Source organism: Larus michahellis, chromosome 5 (genome assembly GCF_964199755.1).
Source record: "Larus michahellis chromosome 5, bLarMic1.1, whole genome shotgun sequence".
Classification (NCBI taxonomy): Eukaryota; Metazoa; Chordata; class Aves; order Charadriiformes; family Laridae; genus Larus; species Larus michahellis.
In genome coordinates, this window is record NC_133900.1 from 55,489,046 (window position 1) to 55,511,061 (window position 22,016).

Consider the following 22,016-nt stretch of genomic DNA (forward strand, 5'->3'; position numbering starts at 1 on the left):
ATTTAGCTGCTTTGGTTTATCTTCCATCAGTGCTGTTCTGCACTGCAAGACCCTATCCAAATGTTACTACAGGGAAGTGGCTCAATTCTGGTCAGATATGTCCAGCAGCATCTTTATTCTAGTTGAACTGTATATTACTGAAAGTGGTATTAGTGTCACTATAGGAGAAAATTCCTCCCGTAGTTATAATGCCATAGGTATCTGTCATTCAGTTTGTACTGCTGCCTTTTAGGTTCTTCAGTAAGCAGAAAAAAAATGTGACACTAACCCCTTGTATTAAAGTTCCAAGTCCAGATTGTGACTTCAGTTACATTTGTGAGGCCCCTTAGGCCCAATGGGTCTGTGCTGATATAAGTCAAGGTAACATTTTTTTATAAATGACTGTGAAAGACATTCTTAGTAAATCAGAATTTATATTGCAATTTGGAAAGCTAGCCAGAAAAACTACCATTAATGAAAAAAAAATTCTACCATTTTAAGCAAAGAATCAGATTAAAAAGTAGCAGTTTTCTGTTTGTTCTGAACTTTCTGGGGAATGTTCCCCTGTGAACACAGCTTTTGAATCAGCAGTAGAGTCTGATAGGATTTGTTGTAGAGTCTGCTCAGTTACAGCTTCAAGAATAAACTGTTGGCAAAGAAAGAACATAAGGTAGCAGCATTGGAGCAAGCCATCCAGATGTAGTTTTATCTTGATTTAACATTTTGTGGAGTATTGCAGCTGTGTTTAATTCATCTTAAACTGGGCAACTCATTCAAGTTACCTTTCTATTCATCATGCCCAGTTTGATGTTGACAAGTTTCCCAATCATATTAGCAAATAAACTGTGTTGCCAGCCAGCCAGATTATCAAATGGAAGTTCAGTGTATCCTCTAAAGAGAACCACTGTAGTCTTTGCAGTGTGATCATCTGTGTGTTTTTTCTGCAGGATTCGTTGCAATGGAACCATTGGAAAGAACTGGAAGAGAGTCGGGAACGACAGTTCAAGATCCTTCAACGTGGCTTCATGGCCAGAGAAAGAGCTCAGAAAATGGCTGGTTATGAGGCAGCAAGAAGTGGGGCCACAGTCTGTATATTGCGCTCTGAAGTACAATAAAATACATTTGGAACAAATTTAGGCCTGCTGGAAATCTCCCGGTGTGCCTGTTTACTACAAGGTGGAATTTTAATCTTTATTTCACCTTTACAGTGTGATTAGAAAAATTTGGGTCATACAGTCATAATAGAATAAAAATGTGTTAATTTTTTTGTCATAGAATTTTATTTTTAAGCTATAATGAAACTTTTTTTTTCTGTTAGAATCAAAAGCTTTAAGAAACTGAAACCTTACCATCAAAGCTCCTACAGCAGAATGGCAAATACCTGGCTAAGAATGTTGAGATCTGTATTTCTTTTATCATTGTATGTTATGCCATGGTTTCTACGCACATCTTCCAAAAGAATAAAAATGAGGGCAAAACCCACACAACATTTGTTCACCTATGCATCTTTTCAGAAGGCATGCCCAGCCCAAGTTCCTAACACATCATCTTACAGGACAGTAACTCTGTGTAAGAGGATCACCAGTTTCAATGCCGGTGTTAGAGGATGAGGGAAAAAAATGTTTAGAAGGTTTAGATGATGTGATAGCCTCCAGGAGACAAAGACTAGATTTGGTGACCCAGACAGACCATCCCTCTATTCACAGATGTGAATCTCTTAAGTCTTTAAACAGTGGAAGGAGAACATAACATTGTTTGATCTCTTTAGAGACCTGCTTCCAGAAAAAGTCAAAATTCTGTTACTCACCTTAAAGATAATTTGCCCTCTATGACAATTTCTATACTGTGTAAAACAGGCTTTAAATCACAGGACTTATTCCAGGCACAAAGCCAAGGAGGATATAAATATGAATTAAAATCTGCATAGCAGTAAGACTATGTAATGTATTTATTTCTATTTTAACTTGATGTCAGTTACTAAGTGTTTAATTATGGCTATTGCAAATATTTAAATTGAAGGAAACTGTTGCTGACATTAGAGTCAGGCAGCTGCTTTTAATGCTTTCGCTTTACATTTCCCACTTTTTACTGAAGGAAGCCTAATTGAATTCTTTTGTTGCCACCTAGCTGTGAAGATCACTTCCACAAGCTGATAAAATGTGCTTTATTTTTCATTCAAAGCAAATGCTACAATAGTCCACAAAAGTAATGTAGGACTCATGCTCAGTAGGAAGAGTTAAGGAACACAGGAGAGCGAAAACAAGGAACAATAGCAGAACTACAGAGAAGAGGGAACTAGGACACTATGTCTAGTGAGGGATTGTAATAGCTTAAAATGACAGAGCCTTGGTGGCAGGGAGTTTATCTTCCTTTGTGGTTGTTCAGCATTCTGCTGCATTGTATTCCAGAACAACAAAGCCAAGTGGTGACTCTTAACATCTGGGCTTTCCAGAAGCCCGCAATTAACAGGGCTGACAGTCATAGTCTGGGATATTGCATGGCTCTAGTACCTCTTCTCCTTTTTGATGTATCTTGCATTTTGAGAATTAAAATATATATATATATATATATATTAAAAAATCATCATTAAGCAAATAGCTAGACGGGAGTTTTTAGGTAAGTAATATGGAAATTTCAAAAACCTATCATACTGCATGCTTCTTCCCCTGTGATGTTGCACCCAGTTTTCAAAATTCTTACTGAATTGCAATCAAGCTGATTCAGAACTATTTCCTTCTCCATATTTCCTCTCCATATTTTCCTCGCTTTCAAATGAAAGGACTGAGGAATAGAGCAATCTCAATAATGCAGCTGTGGAATTTTTACCTCCAGAAGTCACAAATAGCCCTATTGCTGCTTTATTTATTCTGACGCATGAAATCATCTTCAGAATCAATGTCTTGAGGGACGTAAAAGAATGTGAGTCACTCAGGAAAAATATCAATATATTCCTATATTTTTTTATCAATATAGCCTATTGATTTTTCAGCAATGGCAGGTCTTGCAACAGAAAACACAGAATAACATTAAAAATACCACATTCCTCGTGACAAGTGTGGATAACTTCATGTTGGAAGCAGCAGAACCTATCCGGAACCACTCTGCCCCTAATCACTAGAGGACCTTCTCTGGTATTCCTGTTCCAGCACGGTGATACACAAAAACCTGAGGTCTGGTAGGACTTGTTAGTGTTATAATTACAAAGGCAGCTGTGATGCCATTGGAGCCGGGTGAGCTTTGAAACAATGCACCTGCATTCGCACTGCTGCTTCAGCCACCGGCTGTGGCACTGACCATCCACAACCTGGTTAATCCACGCACAGATAATTGAGAGTCAGCAATGCCTCTGCACTCCCCAATCCACCGGAAACACAGGTGGATGAATAATTCGTGATTCATTCATTTACACGTTTGTTACACCATTTGCAGCCAAGAAGACAAGGGTAAGTGAACAAGGCTGGCTCTTAAACCATGGCACAAACCAGACTTATAAAATCAGAGGTTTCACCTGTCTGACCTCAGTGACAGACTCATTAAGAAACTCATTTAGTGCTGAAAGCTGCGCATTCCAGAGGTCTCTTATTTCAGTGTGAATGGCCAGACCACAAAAGCCTTCACATGCGACCACCGTGTCAGGAGGCCCAGATTAGCTGAGGAAGAGAAGATGGAGGGGTTTCAGCCCTGCGATGAGCATCGGACCCAGGGTACTCACCTACCCACTCCTCATGTATCGCAGTCGCTGCTGGGTGGGCCTTGGCTCCCTCTTCCAAATCAGCCCCGGTAACAAGGCAAAGCCCAGGCTGGGCGACTGCCTGGCCAGGTAATCCAACCTGCCCTAGAGAGCATAGAGATTTTGTTATTTAAGTGAAAACAAAGACACAGAGATGGATATGTTGGAATGGCAAGCAAACAAAATACCTAGTACAAATCTTAAGCACTGTTCACCCAGCAGAGAAAGCAAGAAAAGCCACCAGGAAAAGCTACAGATTCATCTACAAAGAGCCACGCAGGGCAGTGAGACTCAGGAGAAGCCAGATAGTCCTTGTGTTAAGGCAATGCTCTCAGGAAAAACCCTTTTCAAGACTGAGGTGAGGCCATTGCAACCCCTCTGCAAGCGCTTGTAATGAGTTACAGGGGGGATCTGGACTAATTGTGCCAGAGGCAATGGTAAGGAGCTCCCAAGTTGATGGCCTTGATGGATTTTGCCTTGGAAACATTTCCAGAAGGTTAGCATGGGGGGTAGTGAGGACGTGACGGACAACCCCCAAAGCTCACACACACACTCCCCCAGTACAGCAACATTGCAGAACACAGCAAAGGCCCTTTCAGGGTCCATAAGAGCCGAACGAACCCTGTGACCGAGGAAAACTTTCCATGGGGTAGAGGCCATGGAGGCGTTGCCCGGCCGTGAGGGGGCAGCAGGCCCGGAGCAGCCCACAGCCGTGCGCCGAACTACAACTCCCAGCAGCCCGCGGGGCCGGATAAAAGGCGGGGCCGCTCTCCTCCACCGCTTCCTGATTGATGTGCGCGGCGGCCACTCGGTGAGCCGTAGGGTGGCGATCCGCCCAATGGCGGGAGAGCGGAGGCGGGCGTTGCCGGACGCCGCTGCCGGGCCGGGTGTTGAGGGTGAGTGCTGCAGGCCGGGGGGCTCGGTCGCGGGGGTGGGAGCGGCGCCCGGGAGCCGCACCGGCGCCCCCGGGCCCGCCCTGCCTTTCTGAGGCGCCCGGGGCGGCGGGCGACGGGTGAGGGGCGGGAGGGGAGCGGGGGAAGGCGGCCGCACCCCGCCGCCGTGGGGGAGGGGCGGGCCGGGCCGGGCCGGCGCTGAGGGGAGCGGGGGGAGACGGGGCTTCGTCCGCCGGTGCGGGGAGCCGGGCCTTGCGCGGCGGGGCCGCCCCGGCGCTGCCCCTTCTCCGGGGAGGGGACGGTGACCCGAGCCCTTTCCCCCGGGAGCGGAGCGGGGGCACAGCCCTGAGGGGCGTCGCTCAGCTGCCGCCGGCCTGCCCTCGCTCCGCCTGGGGAGCCGGGCGGCGTGTCCCGCTTCCCCCGGCTCTGTCTTATTCTTATTTTTCTGTCTCCGCCGCTCCGGGGGCCTCCGGGGCCTGCCAGTCCTGCTGCCCGGCCCTCAGGGCCGGCCCCGGCCGATCCTGCCCTCCCCGACGGACGCGGCGACTCCCCTCAGCGCCGGGCGGCAGCGCTGGGGTCCGGGGGACAGCTGGGCCTGCGGCCGCTTTCTGCCCCGTATTGCCTCGGGAGCGAGACTAGCCGGCCCTTGCGGACGGGCTGCTCAGCCTCTTGCGGTGCTCGCTGGGTCGTAAACTGCATTTGCTGCCAGGGCCGTTCAGAGGTTGCCCTGAAGCGTCTGAGAGAAAAGTGCTGGAGAGGAGACGGTGGCATTCCCCCTCTCCTCTGGAGGAGCAGCCGTGGCTCGCTGCACGCAGTAGATGCAGCTGCCTGCAGTTGTTGGTCTGTCCTCCCATTTTGTGTGACAGTGGGAGTGGAGGGAACGCTTCTCCTTCCTCAGCGTCCCCCTACACCTCCATTACAGGACGTGAAAACGCTCAACTTCTTTTTCCATTCTTCTGTATCTGGTTTGGGGACTATTGAAAGTAAGCTGTAGCCTCTCTCAAAGAAACTTTTGCACGTAAGGGCAATGAGGAGCTTTTCTTCTGGCCAATCTTAACCTTTTTTGTTTCTGAAATAGAACATCTGGCCAACTGAAAGTTTTGTGTGTGTTTTGTTTTTGTTTTCTGAGTGTTTTCCTAGCTTCTTTGTTTTGTTTGGTTTTTGGTTAGGCTGCTTATAAAAATACATTTTACTCCTCTGTAGATGTAGCTACTTAGAGTAGGTAGGCTACTATATCTCCATGGTAGGCTGTTTGTCTCTCATCTTTATTCTTGTAGTGCCTCTCACCAAGCTTTTGTAGAATGGGACTGCTTGACCTAATTTGGATAAAATGTAATAGACTCAGCATCTGTTTTCAGTAAAGTTGTGCATCTGAAAAAATGAGAACATCTTTAAAGATACTGGAAATACACACGGTAGGAAAGTTTTGAAAGAGTAAAGTGATACATTACTGTTTCCTGTGATAAAAAAAATTTAAGACTTGCACTTTGTGGTCGGTATGTGCATCTTCTGACTGCAGAAAAAATTTTTTATACATGTTTGTATCTTTGATGCTGTGTTTCCTGTTGTTGGGAGTGCAGAGAGGTCTTACGAGTGGAAATGAGAAGCAAAGTCTTAAAGGCATAGCATAGCATGTTTTGGCAAATGCAATAAATATATACTGGTTTTGTCACCTGTGTCTTGCACATGCCGAACATTTAGACTGATATTATTGCTGTCTTCAAATAGTTACTTTAGTGTATTTGTAATGGTTAGGATCATTATGAAGTAAAGTTTTGTTTGCGTTTGTGAGACATGGTAAAAATGTCTATTTCTTGCCTAAGCTAATTTGCCTCAATTCATGCTAAGCATGTGGGAGACTAAAACTTAGTTTTCAGAGTGGTATAAGACAAGTTTTCAGTTTATGTTGCTTAGAGAATCCATGTTTTTAGAGTTGTAATTCAAACATGTTAAATTAGGTCAACTTGAACTGAGTGAAAATGTGAACTTTTTTATAGAGGAAAAGATTTAACAGGAGACTATCGATTCTCATAGTCATAATTTTTCTTTTACTCCTAGCGTAAACATTTTTAATTTAGATGACCTTTGTTTTTCTCAAGTATGTACGTGTACAGGGAAAGGCTGGTGCATATAGTCCTTAAAATGCTAGTAAGTTAGCTAGAATAAACCTTGAACTTTGTTGTTATGAGGACAACACTACTTAAGCCCTTGTGAGAACTAAATGACAGGAACAAAAACTGCATGAGTAGAGCTCTGCATATGAGAGGAAGGGGGAGTGGCTTTTTCTGGTATGGTGTCATCCTGCAGTAATGCAATAAAAAGTTTGCGAAAGTTAAAAAGGTATTTGTTGGCTTGCTAAGTTGATCTGCTAAGTGTTCACATTCAATTTTTTTAAAATTTTTTTTACATTTTTTAAAAAAATCATAATTCTAGAATTTTGAATAGATGTATGAATGCAGAAGGTTGATGCGGTAACTCTGTATTATCTAGTCTTGGTGCTGGGTTTCATAGTGACTGCTGGAGGAGGAGCATATAAACCTTATCACTTAATTTGGGCTATCCAGTCCTGTATAATGGATCCTATAATTGAATTGGGTGGTCCTGAGGTTTTGAAAATCTTTAAGGAATTCCTGTTGATGAATATGTCTCCAAAAGTGCAAAACTTGGAACTGTTTTGTTTACCTCTGTTCTTGTGCACTACTAACTTGATCTGTGGTGTATTTAAGAAAGTAATATTTGCCTCATTTTTGCTACCTAATCTTACAGTTCTGGTAATTAGCTTTCAGTGAAGTTTCACAAGGAAGCTAATAACATGTGGAAATCTATAGCCCCACAGAAGAGATTTGTTCTTACAAGAAAAAAAGAAGTTGCTGGATCATGAGACCCCTTCCATAGTCTTAATAAATTCCAGCAGTCTGATTTTCTTTATAAACATGATTCTCCTCTTGTTGATACTGATGAACCTGTTCATGATGATTTAAGATGGTTTTACAATGATGAGCTTCCCTATGGGTATCCATTCTCAACTTCCTTCTTCTTCAGAAGCTTTTAAAGAGGTTAAGATATGAGCCTCTAGCAGATAGAACACTTGTGCCTTACGTATACTCTCTGTATTAAGTATAAAGAAAGCCTAACGCCGAAGTTGTAAGATTCTGAAAATTAAACGATCTAAATAGTGACAGTATTCCCTGTCACTTAGTTGAAGAAGCGGCTCTGTCCTGTGTTGGCTGTGATGTCTGATATTAGATCCTTTGAGATATGTCATAGTAATCCTATAAATCTGTTCCTTGGTGTCTTGTTAAAGTGGTGTGTGAATATTTAACATGGATAAGGTGGTGTTGGCATTACAGGTCTTCTATTGTGTATTACTTTGGTTTTCTTTTCACCATAATTTTCAAATTTAAGGTTGGTTTGTTTGTTGTTTATTTGTTTTTCTTTTTATTTGGTTGTTTTTTTTTTTTTTCTTTGTGATAGCTTTTCTTTGGCACTTAAGCCACTTGCAGCCAAAGAGAATCTATGCAACATTTTATGTTTGAAGTCATCCCAGGTGCTTGCTGCCTGACACATTTTTAACCCTTTCTAAAGATACTTTGTCAACATACCATTGCACTGGGTTTTATTCAGTGCTAAATCCATCTTGTGAACCCTTCTGGGTGTTTTACATCCAAAACCATGCTGTCTAGTGACTATGTCAGACTTCTTTTTTTGCTATCTTTCAGCAATGCAGATACACCGGTGTATTAGATTGCTCTAACAGGTTTTATTTAAAAACAATTCTAACAACTTGTAATTTAAAGTAAGCTTGTGTAAAGTTTATTTCTTTTTAATCCTCAGGTGTGTGTACCAACTGCCGTTTCCCAGTTAATGTCCACAAGTATTTTTTTCCAATTCCATATCTGAGGAGAATTAAAGAAAATGTCACCTGACTTTCTTGATGAAATAAACTTATAAAGAACCTAATGGCATAACTTCTTAATACACCTCATATGATGCTCAGTGTTGATCTTCCTCCTGCTGTGTGCAGAAAACTGCTCTCCCTGAGTTATTTTCAGTTTCAGTTGTAGCTGTTAGATGAAGATGGCAGCTTGTCTTTGAGCAACTAGTTTGAAAGAGCGTGTGTGCTAGGTTTAGGTATGATTCTCTCCCTTTCCCCACATCTCTCATGCTATGTGTCCTCCTTGCTTCACCTCCCTCTTCCCCTTGTCTCCAAAAAGCTCCAAAACCAAACCCTATGAATAATAATCATATCGAGTGAGGAACTCCTATAGCACCTAGAAAATGTGCTTACAGAACAGTTTCTCTGGGTTGTTTTGTATGAGTGCAGAATTAGGTGTGGTCTTAAAAGTTGTTCTTCTCTATTCCAAAAATTCAGTGAAGTGAGTAAAATAGGATCTTCCCAAGAATGTTGGCAAGGCTGGCAGAAAAGCTTTCTTCGTTAACAGGTGAAACAAAATCTAGACCTTAAGAACAGTGGGGTGAAGTGTGTAAAGAAAACTCACATTACCTGGACACAGAATGCTATGAAAATGGTCGTGTAAGTGAGTCCTGTACTGATGAAGTGGGAGACTGAAAGTCGGTTCAAAGCTCTCTCTGATAGAAAACTTAGTATTGAACATTCCGGGTGAGAACATACGGCTATTGCTCACATTTGTGAGAAAAGCTCTTGAGAAACTATACATGTAAGTTCAGATTTTTTTAAAAAAATATCTTAAAAAAAAATCTTAAAGCTGTCAAAGATTATTAGGCTCATATTGGGAGAGGGAGTTATGTATAACAGTTCTGAAAATTTCATCTACTGTGACCAGAGTCTGCCTGTGGTCTCTCTGATCACTAAGTCTGGAATATAGCAAGTGGTTGAAGTCGGGGAAGAAAAAAAAACCACAAACGTGTTGATTTTCATTTTAGCTTTTGCAATCCAGTGCCAGTTTTAAAATGGAAAAAAATGGGAGAGAATTGATGAGTGGTTATTACGTTGCTTAAAACTGTGCGTAAATACATCTTTGGGCTTAGTAAAAGTACCAAGCTTAGTGTAAGGATTTTTCTCAAGCAGGTTTTGTTTTAGTTATGTCACAATTCAGTATTAATGGGTCTCTTAAGAAAATAAGTTATTTAAGAAAGTTTTAAGAGGGAAAAAAATCAGTCAGGCTTCCTTTAACTCAAGGTTTTGATTGACTACTAGTGCTGTTCCATCCTACTGTGTGGTCTTAGTATTTCTTAATCTCAGAGTAATAGGTTAATAGCCTGTGTGCTGGTCTCTGCAGGGTAGATCGAGGTCAGTATCAGGAAGACATTTCTGCAGTTTTTCAGTTTGTTTTTCAGTTAAACGTAATTGGGATTCCTTAGTATTTTTCTAGCTGGTTAACAAACTAGCTTGTTCTGGTGTTTAGTTTAGGAAATGGGTATGACTGACTGAAGCTTCAGGCCCAGCTGTAGGTGTCTGAGGCCCAAATACCAAACTCTGGGACTTCCCCTCCAGCTTTGGAGAGAAACTGGTGACTAGGGAATTGGAATCTTGGAGAGGAGATGTATTTAAGAGAAGAAGCATTACAGTTAGGTAATCTTCTCTCTCCTTTTCTTTTAGGTTTGGAAGGACCTCAGAAGGTTCTCAGACCCTCAGAAATCTGGATTTTTTAACAGTGTGCTACCTAAAGGAATATAAGGAATTGATACTTCTGGCTTTCTTGCAATTAATTTTTTGGTATTTGTACCTCTCTTTCCGTAGTTTTAGATCAAGAAACAGCATGAGCACAGTAAGTATTTTACTACTCAATGTGAACCTGATTCTTAAAATATGTTGTTTACGGTACCTCTATAAACATTTTTAAGAGTTTGTAGTAAAGACAGTGGAGCATAAGCATATTAGAACTTCATGTAACTTAATTTTCTGCGATACTTAAGATTCTTTAGAGGCTAGCAATAGTTCAGAAATGCTTACAATGTGAGTAAAAGCCGTAAGTCAGACTGATTCCAACGGTTGGCTGAAAATTATATAACTGTGAACTAGTTTTCTCATTTGCATTTATGTTTTTTACTGTGTGACCCAACTGGTAAGAGATCTGGGGTGATGTCTTTTCCTTGATGTGACATGTTCACGTATGAATGACCCATGTCACTATTCTTTGCGTATTACAGCCTTTCAGGGGAGTGTTTTATGTGTCCTTGTGTGCTTTCATTGGTGCTGCAAAGATGAGGGCCATGTTAATATTACTCCGAAAGAAACTGCTAAGGCTTTGTTCCCTCTTAGACTCAACGAAAGCGCCGTGGAGGAGCAGTTAATTCTAGGCAAGCTCGGAAACGAAACAGGTTGATGGCTTCTACCACAGAAATGGCTTCAGAAGCAGAGCCTATAGAACTTGAAGAAAGTGGTAAGCTTTCTTTTTAACTTAGAACAACATAAACTGCTTCTAGAGGGTTGAGGTCCCACTTAACCTGTATTTTGGCCAGTTGCTAGGCTCTTCACTGGAAAGGAAGGGAAACCTGATTTTAGAAAGTGTCTACTATGGCATCTACAAACAACAAGGCTCTTGACAACTGTTTTAGTTTGTTACTGAGATGCGATACGTTCAACACTAGTGATAGGTTAGTTGTGTGAGAAAGGTACTCAAGTGCTGCTGAAACATCTGAATGTCTACTGTGATGAGCTGGGAGTTAGTGCAGCTGCCACTACAGATAATGGCAAACTAAGTTTGGAAACTCCCAAGTTTTAAGAAGATAATTAAAAGTTTATCATTAGTCATGCCCTGTCCCTAAGGTAGAGGCAGTGCTTGGTCAGTATGTTTTTACAAAAAGTGTCAGAATTTTAAAAGCCTCCTTGAGGTTTTAAATACATATTTAAATTGCCTTCTGAAATCCTAGGAAAGCTTAAAAGTAACTGTTGGTGTCCAGGTAATTATATGGCTTTTTTAGTTTTTGCTGTGCATTTGGCTATGAAAGGTCAGACAAGACACAAGACAGGAACATTTACAGCATGGTACTGTAAAATTATTATATCCTCTATGATTGACGTTTTATTTTGTGTGATAAACATTCTCCTATGTCAGATGAATAACCTCTTGCTGTGTACCTCCCACAAGCTCTTGTCATACAACAGAACTGTGTGAGGAGCTCAGCTGCTGTTCCTCTCGTATGGCAACTTGCAGAAGACAGTGATGGTAATGCTCTACGTGGACTGTTGAGGGCAAAGCTTGAGTGAAATCTTTGTTACGTTCCTGAAGAGAGGAGTCTGGTACATAGTGTCAGGCAATTTTATTCCTCTGCAATCTTTGATCTTGACTCTAACATTGTGTTTTTAAGCTGGTGAAGAAGTCGTAGATCTCACGTGTGAATCTTCTGATCCTGTAGTTGTTGATCTAACTCACAATGATTCTGTTGTGGTGAGTAGTGAATAGCACACTTAGCTAAATCTTGTAGTCAAATTAAGTTTGTATTGTGCTCCCTGATAGAATCTGGCTTTAAGGGTAAGTTTTAAGTTCAAAGTTGACTTGTAAGCGCATGAAAGCCATGCATTACAGGTCGGCACAGAAGCTGCTCTGGAGGTACACTTGCAGATGGTTAGAGGGTAATCTAAAATAGCTTTTTGCTCCAGATCTTGGGGAGGATACATACCAGTCATGAGTAATGTAACAGAAGGAGATGCAATTTAGAGTTGAAGCTATTCCAGATAACAAAGGTATATGCCAACGATTTAAATAAAAATTGAAGGAGATAACAGTCTTTGATTTCACAAATATGAAGTGCAACGTCCGTTTAAGGTTCTCCTGTCAGAGAGATGCCAAGTGCAACCATGACCATGATTCAAACTGTTCAGTTTCTTACTCCAAGAAGTATTAAAAAAATTTACTTTTTTTAGTGCTATTTTTAAAGCTAGAATATTATTTTATGCCATCCATGTTGTAGATTATAACCTCACTTTTGGGATGCCACTGCTGCCATGCAGAACCAGAAACAAGCAGCAGGAATAGCATAGGAACAATCCTGCTGGGATTGTTCCTTAGCCTTTGACAAGGAAAGGCCTCAGACTTTACGACATAATCTGCATTGCCCCAGCTGTGTTCCACCAAAGACAACAGCAGGTTTGGGGTTGGTTTTTTTTTTTTTTTTCCCTTTAGCAACTGTTAATCTAATATGAAGTGTTTATGGATCTCACACCTGAATTTGCCTGTTTGGGGGAGAAAGATGGAAAGAATCTCCTCCAGCCTAAATCAAACTAGGATACTGAAACTGGGGAGCAGGGAGAAGAGTGTTCAGATGATTTTCTAAGCTGCCTCCATTTCTATCCCTTTGCAGCAGTGTGAGCAGAACCAGAAGCAACCACTTATATTGAAAGCAGCAGCTAATTTACTACCGCTTTTAACATTCTTAATCAAAGTGAGAGTGATATCCTACCATTCTTAGCTTGTTTTGTGGTAAATGCTTGGCTTAGCTGGTGTTTGTATGTAGCACTAGGTGTGCACACCAAAGTCTAATTGTATTTTCTTTTCTCTCCCTTCCCATATATATCGATGCAAGATTGTTGAAGGTGAGTTGACATTTTTACAATTGATAATGGAATTGTCCTAAACTTAATTTTTTCCTTTTCTTTTCTAACGAACTTGAGTGTCATGGATTGAAAATCCAAAAGGCAAAGAACAGTGCTAAAGTATCTGCCTAGTGTCTTAGAGAATGGATCCAACCTGTGTTTGATAGTCACTATCAGAGCTTGCAAAAAGTATCTGAAATAAAATACATCAAAGCTGCTCAAAATACGTTTTCTTGTTTTACAAATACAGAAGTTCTGTAAGCCCAGAGTTGATAATAATTTTAATTAGCACTTTTAACACTGGAATATCTGCTTTGAATGAGAAAATGTTGAAATGGGTTTTTTAGCCTGTATTGTAGTGAAGGAACTAAAGAAGAAAGTTAGTTGTGGTTGTAGTACTCACTTTCATTATCTAGTCCAACACGCCTCAAATTTAGTACTGACAAGTATTAACAAGTGTGGATTTTTTTTTTCTACTTTAGGTGTTACAATAGTTATAGCTATAAAGAAGTTAATCCTTTACACCTTTCAGACCTTGTTCTGATTATTATATCTGAGGTGTATTAGTGTGTTGTTAGCTGCTTACTTAGAATGTAATCTGTTCTGTGCTCTGAATGAAGCCAGAGCAAGTAAGAAATACTTGCAACAGAAGTTGTAGCTGAATACTTATGCAGGAAGAAGCTTTCATTTTGTGGCTATTTACATAACTAATTGATCAGTGTTTGATAATTGTTACATGTATGCTGGAGTTGCAGAGATAATTATTGCATGTGGTTTCTAATTGTTAAAATGCAAACAGCAGTTCTTTAACTTTTGCATGTTATGGAGCAGGCAATTAAATATTTATTTATCTGCTTTTGTCTTGGGCAGTATAACTTCCTTTTCAAGTTACCTTAACTCAGGAGGAAGACAATGAAAATTTCTAAGGAGATGCTGCTTAAAGTATTTTTATAATTTCCAAGTATTGTTCTTAAAAAGAATCGTTTCATAGAAGCTGCCTTTGATTGGGGGAGGTTTGGTTTAACACAGATAAAAAGTGTAACAGTTCAGTGTCATACGTGGATAGAGCAGTGAGTACCCATAGCAGCTCCATAACTTAAATCTTTAGATTCGATCATCTCTTCCATCACTTCAGAGCGCTTTCTGTGTTTTACCAGGCCTTTTTGCTGTGTATGTGCTACCTCACCATGCTACTTGGAAACTTAACTTCAGTCCTCTCTCACTCTCATATCATGCAGCGGTTGTTGTAGTTCCTCAACATAGTATCGTTAGCATTATCTGTTAGTAAGAATTGGGAGAGATAGCTTCCCTTTATAGGGGTGATTTATTCACAGGTAGTGTAACTATATGAAACTTATGACCCAGGGAATCTTTAAGATCATGTTTTAGCTGTTTGTAGGGTGAATTGAGCAAATGTTTTGTGTCGATACGTAGCAAGCAGAATGTTCACAGTGTCTGGAAATGTTCAGCCCTAATATTTAGAAAACTAGTTTGTTTAAGATTGCTTTTAACCCAGGTGAATATGGTCCATTTAAAATATGAACCATTACAGAGTATTTATAATACTGCATTTCAAGGATAGTTCCAGGGAGATATATATATTTTTATATCTATAAAAATATTATATCTAACTTACCAAAATTAAATTACAGAGAATCAGCGACAAAGGAGAAATCTTAGACTAAGAAGCCAGCGACAATCGGACAGCTGTGTACTGAGTAGTGATGATGAAGATGAACCAAGAGATAATGATGTGTATGTGACAGACAAAGTGTCTCGAGAATTGGGACCGCTGGAAGATGAAACCGCGAGTTCAAAGTATGTATGCCTTATCACCTACCATACATTGAATTTTGCTTTTCTTATACGTACAGGACTAAGTTTTATTGCTATATCCTGGCTTTTCGTTGAAGTCTTAACTTATTCTAGTTAGTTCCCACTTTCAGTAAGTACAACATCACATTGCACGTGATGACTAAATGATACCGTGTGCACTGTAGGATAAAAAGCCAGCCCAAGACAGGAGTACAACTTTGCATACCACCTTAAAGATGAATGTGGGGCATGGCAAGGAAGGAGGATTAGTCACAGGCCATAGCTCATAATGTATTGCACTTACTTTTTGTGCAAAGCTCTAGTAGTCGAGTTAGATATGGAAGTATTTTCATTGGCGTAGATTAGGCTTGGTATCATGAGACCAGCAGGCAGGAGCCTGGCAAATTCCAGTAAAAACTATTACTCATTCACTGCTTTTTTTTATACACTGTGCCAGTTGACTGCCTTTTTCTTCTTGGACCAGTAACTATTCTTCCAAGGTATACCTGTGAGGTTATTGTGGAGGTAATACTGTTATGGCCAGGTTTTGTTCTATCCCATGTATGTCATGGAGCCTCTGATATGTTTGTATGTGAGATGGTGATCTTGCTCTTCGGGCCAGATGCCTGCGCAGTAAAGACCCTGTTCTGTGGAGGAATGGTAAACTCCTGCTGTAGGAGCAATCCATTATATTAATGTATAATGTATAAGACACAATGTATTAGACTAATTGAATGAAATCAGGTGTCCATGTGACTAGGGAAGATGAAGAACATGAGAATTGTGGTATAAACACTTTTTAAAGTGTTTTGAGGGGAAAAAAATACAGGTAAAGCCCGTGTGCTTTGAGCCTTTTAGATTACTGGAAAGCAACGTAAGGGAGAACTTGGAAATTTTGTGTATCAAGTCTTAAATATGCCACCCAAAGGGCTTATAGTATTCTAAAATGTAGTGCATTTTGCCAATGGATTTGTAAATTCATTAAAAAATTTTAAGTATGTAGGCGAATAAATCCCACTAATTAGTTATTATGAAAAATTAATGTTTTGTTCCTTCAATCTGAAGCTTCTCTGTTAAAGAATGTGCATTCCTCCTCTGTTTAGGTAAGGCTAAAACAACTCAGTGCTGCAGCACTTAGCAGTGACAAAAAGGTACTGATGTTGGAGATTGCCCCAGAGCCGTCTACAGTGTTACTGTGTAGTGTTAGACTTAATGAAGGTTATCATCAATTGTAATTAATTACTGAGTTGGTATGATAGCTGCTGCATAAAAAATTTGAGTAGTAAAAATGGGAGAATTAATGGTGTTAAATTATGTGTGTGAAACTAGGGGTAGAAGTTAGTGGTGCTCATTGCTTGTATTTAAGGTGACATGATGAAGGATATCTCATGCTTTCTGTTTCTGTTTAATAAATTACAAAGTGTTGCTCAGCATGGGCCGCGACATAATAGAGCCAAGTGTTTATGGTAAAGACTTACGAAAGCAGCTTGCTGTGATTGTGTAAAATACAGATTAATCTGTAAATAAAAGTGGTGGGAAGTTCTTTCTCTTCCTGATAGAGAATATTTTTCAGCACTTACGGTATGACACGTTCCTTAAGCAGAATAGCTATGTCTGTTAGTAAGTGCGTGTGCAATACAGCTGTCCAGGAGGCAGGACAGGTACATCTGTCACCGCAGGTTGGTAACAGCCACTGTGTTGGTCTTTCTTTCTCTGAACTAGAAATTTATTTTTTAATATTTCCTCATATTAGTATGTTCCTGCCCTATATTTTATAAGGAAGGAGTTCTTGGTATGAGTATGTTACTGGGCTGGGATGTTGTAAATTAGAATAGGACAGCTAGATGGTTTTGTTACAACGCTCCTATTCATGAATTGCTGAAGGTTGATATTGCCATAGGCACACTGCATGGCGCTGTAGACTGCTGCGACTTGTAATAACAGAGCAGGTGACTAACTGCACTTGCCCCTGCTGAAAAGCAAGATGCTGTTTCCTTTAGGGAAGGGAGACCCCAACTACTTAGTAAATGCAACAGCTTGAGAGAGTTATGTACACAGGATCTTCAGAGGAAATGCATCCTGGCTAGTCTGTGCAGTCGGATGGTTACGTGATGTTTTATGTATCGGTAGCCCTCAATGCACGGTGAAATTAATGGATGCGTGTTCTGTCTGGTTTTGTTCTCTCTCCCACAAGGCCGTCTGGTACCGTTAGCTGTCCGATTTGCATGGATGGCTACTCAGAGGTAAGGATCCACATGTTGTCATAATTTCTTTTTCATTGGAGGGAGAATGGGGCAGAGGGTGAGCTGCGCGACTCTCTTGGCTCGTGTGGGACACTGGAGACAGCTGGCTTGAAGTACAGTCCTTAGATTTAAGGTGAAACTGGCTTGTAACTCAAAGGCATTTCTTAGTGGTGTAGGCAGAGGGAGGAACGCTTCCCAAGATGGTGCTGAAAAGTCTTTGGGTTCCTGATTATTTAGTAGTAATGTACTGATTCCAGATGCTCCAAGTGTGATTTGCGTGGTGCCAGTAGACCAGCAACGTTGAATTCTTTGCTCCAAATACCAGTTGTGGTTTCTTTTCTTCCAGATTGTGCAAAGTGGACGACTGATTGTGTCAACCAAATGCGGCCATGTCTTCTGCAGTCAGTGCCTCCGTGATTCCCTTAGGAATGCCAACTCTTGCCCAACCTGTAGGAAGAAACTCACTCACAGACAGTATCATCCCATTTATATATGAGTACTTTGATTTCTCAGGACAGACTCAACTGGATTTTGGGGGAAAATGTCATGTTTTCAGTGCTCTGAAGATGTAAAGAGCAGCAGGTTGTGCACACATCCAAATATAACTGATTTTTTTGGAGAATAACTTGTACATATATAGACAGCTTTTTTATGGTCCAAGCTGCTTCTTGTTATGTCCCTGGTTATAACGTTAAATCTGTGACTGTCTCTAAACTAGACCAGCAGCCTGTGTCAGAAAGGAAGCAGCTAATCCATTTCCTTCTACTTTTTTAATGCTTAAATAAGAGGGTCTGAGTATTTTGTTATCTCTTACTCTTTAAATTATTCCTGCCATCGCATACAGATATGGAGTAGTTACCTTTCAAAATACAGCTGAGCAACTTGCCATTTCATTACGCTTTTGTTTTTATGCTCTAAGAAGCTCATGACTATCTTGCTTTCTGCTATACCATCTTTGCCCAAGGAGGGTAAGTTCTGTAACGATGGATCGTTTTGTCATAAATCAATATGAAATTGACAACCAGGGTAATGCAATAAAATAACCTGCTGTTAATCAGCAGTCAGGTTTTTTTTACGCAGAAGGCTTGAACTTGTAGATGTCTTTATGAACTCCATGAGATCTAAAGTACGTAGACAAATCGCAACGTGTACAATGTGAAAATACTTCTTCAAATGTTTTAACTGCCAAGAATTCCTGTATTTGAATCACAACACTGAACTTATTTTCTAGTGTGATGTGATGGTCTCTTGGGTTTACTACTGTTCTATAGCGCTCTCTCCTGATAACTAAGGAGAATATAGTCTTCTCTAGGCTTGCAAGTGATGAGTAAGCAGCAAATTCAATGCTGTCCTCGTCAGCTGAATACCAAACTACCTACAAATCTTCTTACTGTATCAAGTGTACCCGGTGTAATGCTTAAAGTTCAGTGCGTTCACCGAACTCTTCAGTTTGTACTGACACCTGACTGATTTTAGCCTGGTGCATAGGATTAAAAATTAAATAATTGTATTGCCATGGATTTGGGAAGTAGAGGCTTTAAAGGAGGTTTGGTAGCAATCTTGACTTGGCAGCTTTTTCAGAGAGAAGTTTAATCTCCCTTGGCCGAGGACTGTCCAGCTTTCTTTAAATGTGCATTTATTTAAAAAGAAGTCAGATACATACAGAGATACAGAGAGAATTCCTCTGTGGAAGCAAGGCAGGAATACACAGGTTTATGCACTGTTATCCAGTCACTTTTTTTTTTTTCCCCAGGTCCGAGTTATAAATGTCTGCTTTAAACCTGTTAACAGCGAAAATCTGTGAGCTGATGTGGAATCCCAGATGAGCTGATACAAGCAGGAGTACCGTAACTAAATGTAGATGAGATGATTAAAACCAGTATTTTATGACCCGCATATGCAGTAGCTGCATCTATGAAGGTTGAAATTCAGTCTATAAAAAAACCAAACAAACAAACAAAAAAAAACAACCAAACAAAAAGTCCAAAATTAAACTTGGATGCCTTTTGGCAGTTGGTGGCTTATGATAAACCATTAGGAGCACCATTCTGTGCCCTGGTGCAGCACAAGTGTAGGACGCGTTTAGTTAACACTGATACCTGATGTGTCCTTGCTATAACCTGTCCTAGGGATCGGTAGGAATTAAAGCAGCTCTTCTAATTAGCTTTCTCAAGTTCTGTATTGAAGATTGCAACCCGAAAGTAAAGTTGTCTTTTTTATTTATTAGGTTGTTTAGGGATGTTTCTGGATGTAGTAATAGGGACAGAGTTTTGTTCCATAAAGGCTTGCTTAAAAAATGCAATGCTTTCCCCACCCTGGTTTGGAATAGCTTTGGTCAGTCCCATTACCAGGAAAAAGCAGTTTCTGCGGTGTGGCAATATGGTAACTGCTAAAATGTTACATACCTTTAGCTACGGTGCGCTCCCATTGGTAATACGAACTACAAGCAAGGGCTACAGCAGTCTTAGGATAGTGTGGTGACAACAGCCACTGGCACTTGTGTCCCAAAAACTGTAGAAACGATGAAACAGTACTAAAGATTGCTTGAAGAATTAACTGCAAGAAGAGAAGCAGCCCAACATGACAACTCAAGATATTTAAGGGCCACAGAAACAGCTTTCTCCCAGCAGCTTAACAAAGAAAAAAGTAGAAAAAAAACTGTGGCCAGTTTTCCTTGGGTGGCTACTGTACGAGAGGGACGATAAGAAGGGGATTTAAGGGATTACCTCGGGATGAGGGCGAGTCACGTATCCGTGCATCCTTCACAGTGTACGAGCCATAGCCTAAAATGACTTTGCACAACTCCCTCTGTGTAAATATCACTTTATAGTTTGTGTCTCAATAAATAGATCTAATTGAAACTTAGATACCACAAACTATAAAATGTTTAATGAAGAAGTTTTTAGCTTTTGTGTACCCTGTGAAGCGCCACAGATTTTGTGCATCTCAAAATGAATTTTAAGCTCTCAGTACATGGAAAAATATTAAATGGTGTTACACGCATTTATTTTTTTTTAGGGAAAAAAACAACAACCAAACAAAAACCCCCAAAATATTTGAGTTCCAGTGACGTTTCACATTGGCAAGAAGTGATAGATAATATAAAGATTTTTCTTTCATAATGTAAATGTATGTCTTGTATATAGTTCAACTTTTCCTGTATTTAATTGTATTCATGTCTGTCCGTCCCATCTATGTTGGACTCTGCTGGTAGGCAAACAGTTCTTTTAACAGGTGGAAATAAAACTATCAGTTTGATCAACCAGAATGGCTCGTTCTTTTAATCATGCTGTATTAATTGATTTGCAGGGGGGAGGCGGAAAATCCCAAACACCCAAATTTTTTAGTTGTTTTGGCCAGCGGGTGTTTGTGTGGGGAAAAGGAGGGAGGCGCTGCCTGGGCTGGCAGCGTGGACGGGACGATGGTGGGGCCCAAGTCCTGCTCCAGAGCAGGGGGATGCAGAGGTGGGCGCGGGAGTCGGGGGACAGAGGGGGCCCTTGTTGAAGGGGGGGTCTGTTGGGGTGTCCCCCTGCTGTAAGAGCTGCTGGCAAAGCTGAGGTTGCCTGTGGCACATATGAAAGGCCGTGCCGGAGAGAGGGCGAGGAGGAATGCTGAGGGGAGGACCAGGCACAGTAGTGGTTTGAAAGTCACTATAAAGCCTATTTTTGTTTCTTCTCCAAACGAACAAACTAAACAGATGCTTTTCCAACGAACTTGCACACCATGGATTAAAATTGCGCTTACCAGAAGGCAAAGGACAGTGCTAAAGTGTCTGCCCAGTGTCTTAGAGAACGGATCCAACCTGTGTTTGATAGTTGCAGTCAGAGCTTGTAGAAAGTACCTGAAATAAAATACATCAAAGCTGCTCAAAATACATTTTAATATTTTCCAAGTACAGAAATTCTGTAAGCCTGGAGTTGATAATAATTTTAATTAGCACTTTTAACACTGGAATGTCTGCTTTGAATGAGAAAATGTTGAAAGGGTTTTTTAGCCTGTATTGTAGTGAAGGAACTAAAGAAGGAAGTTACAGGCCCTTTAGAATCGTGTATTTCAGGGCTAGTTCCAGGGCTATACGTTTTATAATATATCTAACTTACCAAAATTAAACTACAGACAATCAACAACAAAGGGGAACTCTCAGACTAAGAGGCCAGCGACAGCTGGACATCTCTATACTGATTGGCAATGAAGACGATGAACCAAGAGATAACAATCTGTATGTGACACACAAAGTGTCTTTCTAAAGTCTAATTTCTGATATACTGTAGAAACTGATTTTTTTTTCCAAGCTTTTCAGTTCTGTACTGTGCTAAAACTTTAGGCCTAACATATAATTGCATTTCTAGAGAAGAACTCATGCAAAAAACAACCACAAACTTTTGTTCTGTTGTTCATGAGATCGTTATCTAATGTACAGTATGGCTTGAGATACGCTGAAACACTCACAATACGTAAAAGACACAGCCAAACCCTCTGAAAATATGCTTCGTATAATCGAGCGTTGCATCAGGAAGGAGTTCTTGGTGTGAGTACGTTACTGGGCTGGGGTGTTGCTAAATTAGAGTAGGGGATGTTTGCACTTCTGACAACCGCTTTCGCTTCTAGAAAGCACAGCTGGATGGTTTTGTTACAAAACTCCTATTTGTGACCTGCCGAAGGTTGATATTGCTGTAGGCACGCTGCACGGCGCTGTAGACTGCTGCTACTTGTGATAACAGAGCAGGTGACTAACTGCACTTGCCCCTGCTGAAAAGCAAGACGCTGTTTCCTTTAGGGAAGGGAGACCCCAAGTACTTAGTAAATGCAATCTTAAGTTTATGACTGTCTCCGAACTA

The 22,016-nt window shown here is 40.7% G+C and overlaps 2 protein-coding genes across 7 annotated transcripts in view; both read left to right on the forward strand.

Moving 5' to 3' along the window:
* Window positions 1-1,464, forward strand: part of CFAP99 (cilia and flagella associated protein 99) — a 65,656-nt gene extending 64,192 nt beyond the window's left edge. For all 3 annotated transcript variants that reach the window (XM_074589020.1, XM_074589021.1, XM_074589022.1), the window contains one exon: window positions 927-1,464. In XM_074589020.1, the coding sequence (XP_074445121.1) occupies window positions 927-1,094 (168 nt within the window). In that variant the 3' untranslated portion in view covers window positions 1,095-1,464. The remainder of the gene's footprint in view (window positions 1-926) is intronic.
* A 3,067-nt stretch (window positions 1,465-4,531) lies between these two features.
* RNF4 (ring finger protein 4) lies at window positions 4,532-20,440 on the forward strand. 4 transcript variants are annotated; one of them, XR_012587031.1, is made up of 8 exons: window positions 4,532-4,605; window positions 10,184-10,352; window positions 10,847-10,967; window positions 11,896-11,979; window positions 14,773-14,938; window positions 17,130-17,178; window positions 17,525-18,146; window positions 18,932-20,440. XR_012587031.1 is itself a non-coding variant. In XM_074587399.1 (7 exons), the coding sequence occupies exons 2-7, from the start codon at window positions 10,344-10,346 to the stop codon at window positions 17,672-17,674; spliced, it is 579 nt and encodes a 192-aa protein (XP_074443500.1). In that variant the 5' UTR covers window positions 4,532-4,605; window positions 10,184-10,343; the 3' UTR covers window positions 17,675-20,440. The 4 variants fall into 4 exon arrangements, 2 of the variants coding, with proteins under 2 accessions (XP_074443500.1, XP_074443501.1); XR_012587032.1 differs by having other exon boundaries at window positions 17,525-17,760; window positions 18,932-19,811; XM_074587399.1 differs by having other exon boundaries at window positions 17,525-20,440.
* Window positions 20,441-22,016: the final 1,576 nt, after the last annotated feature.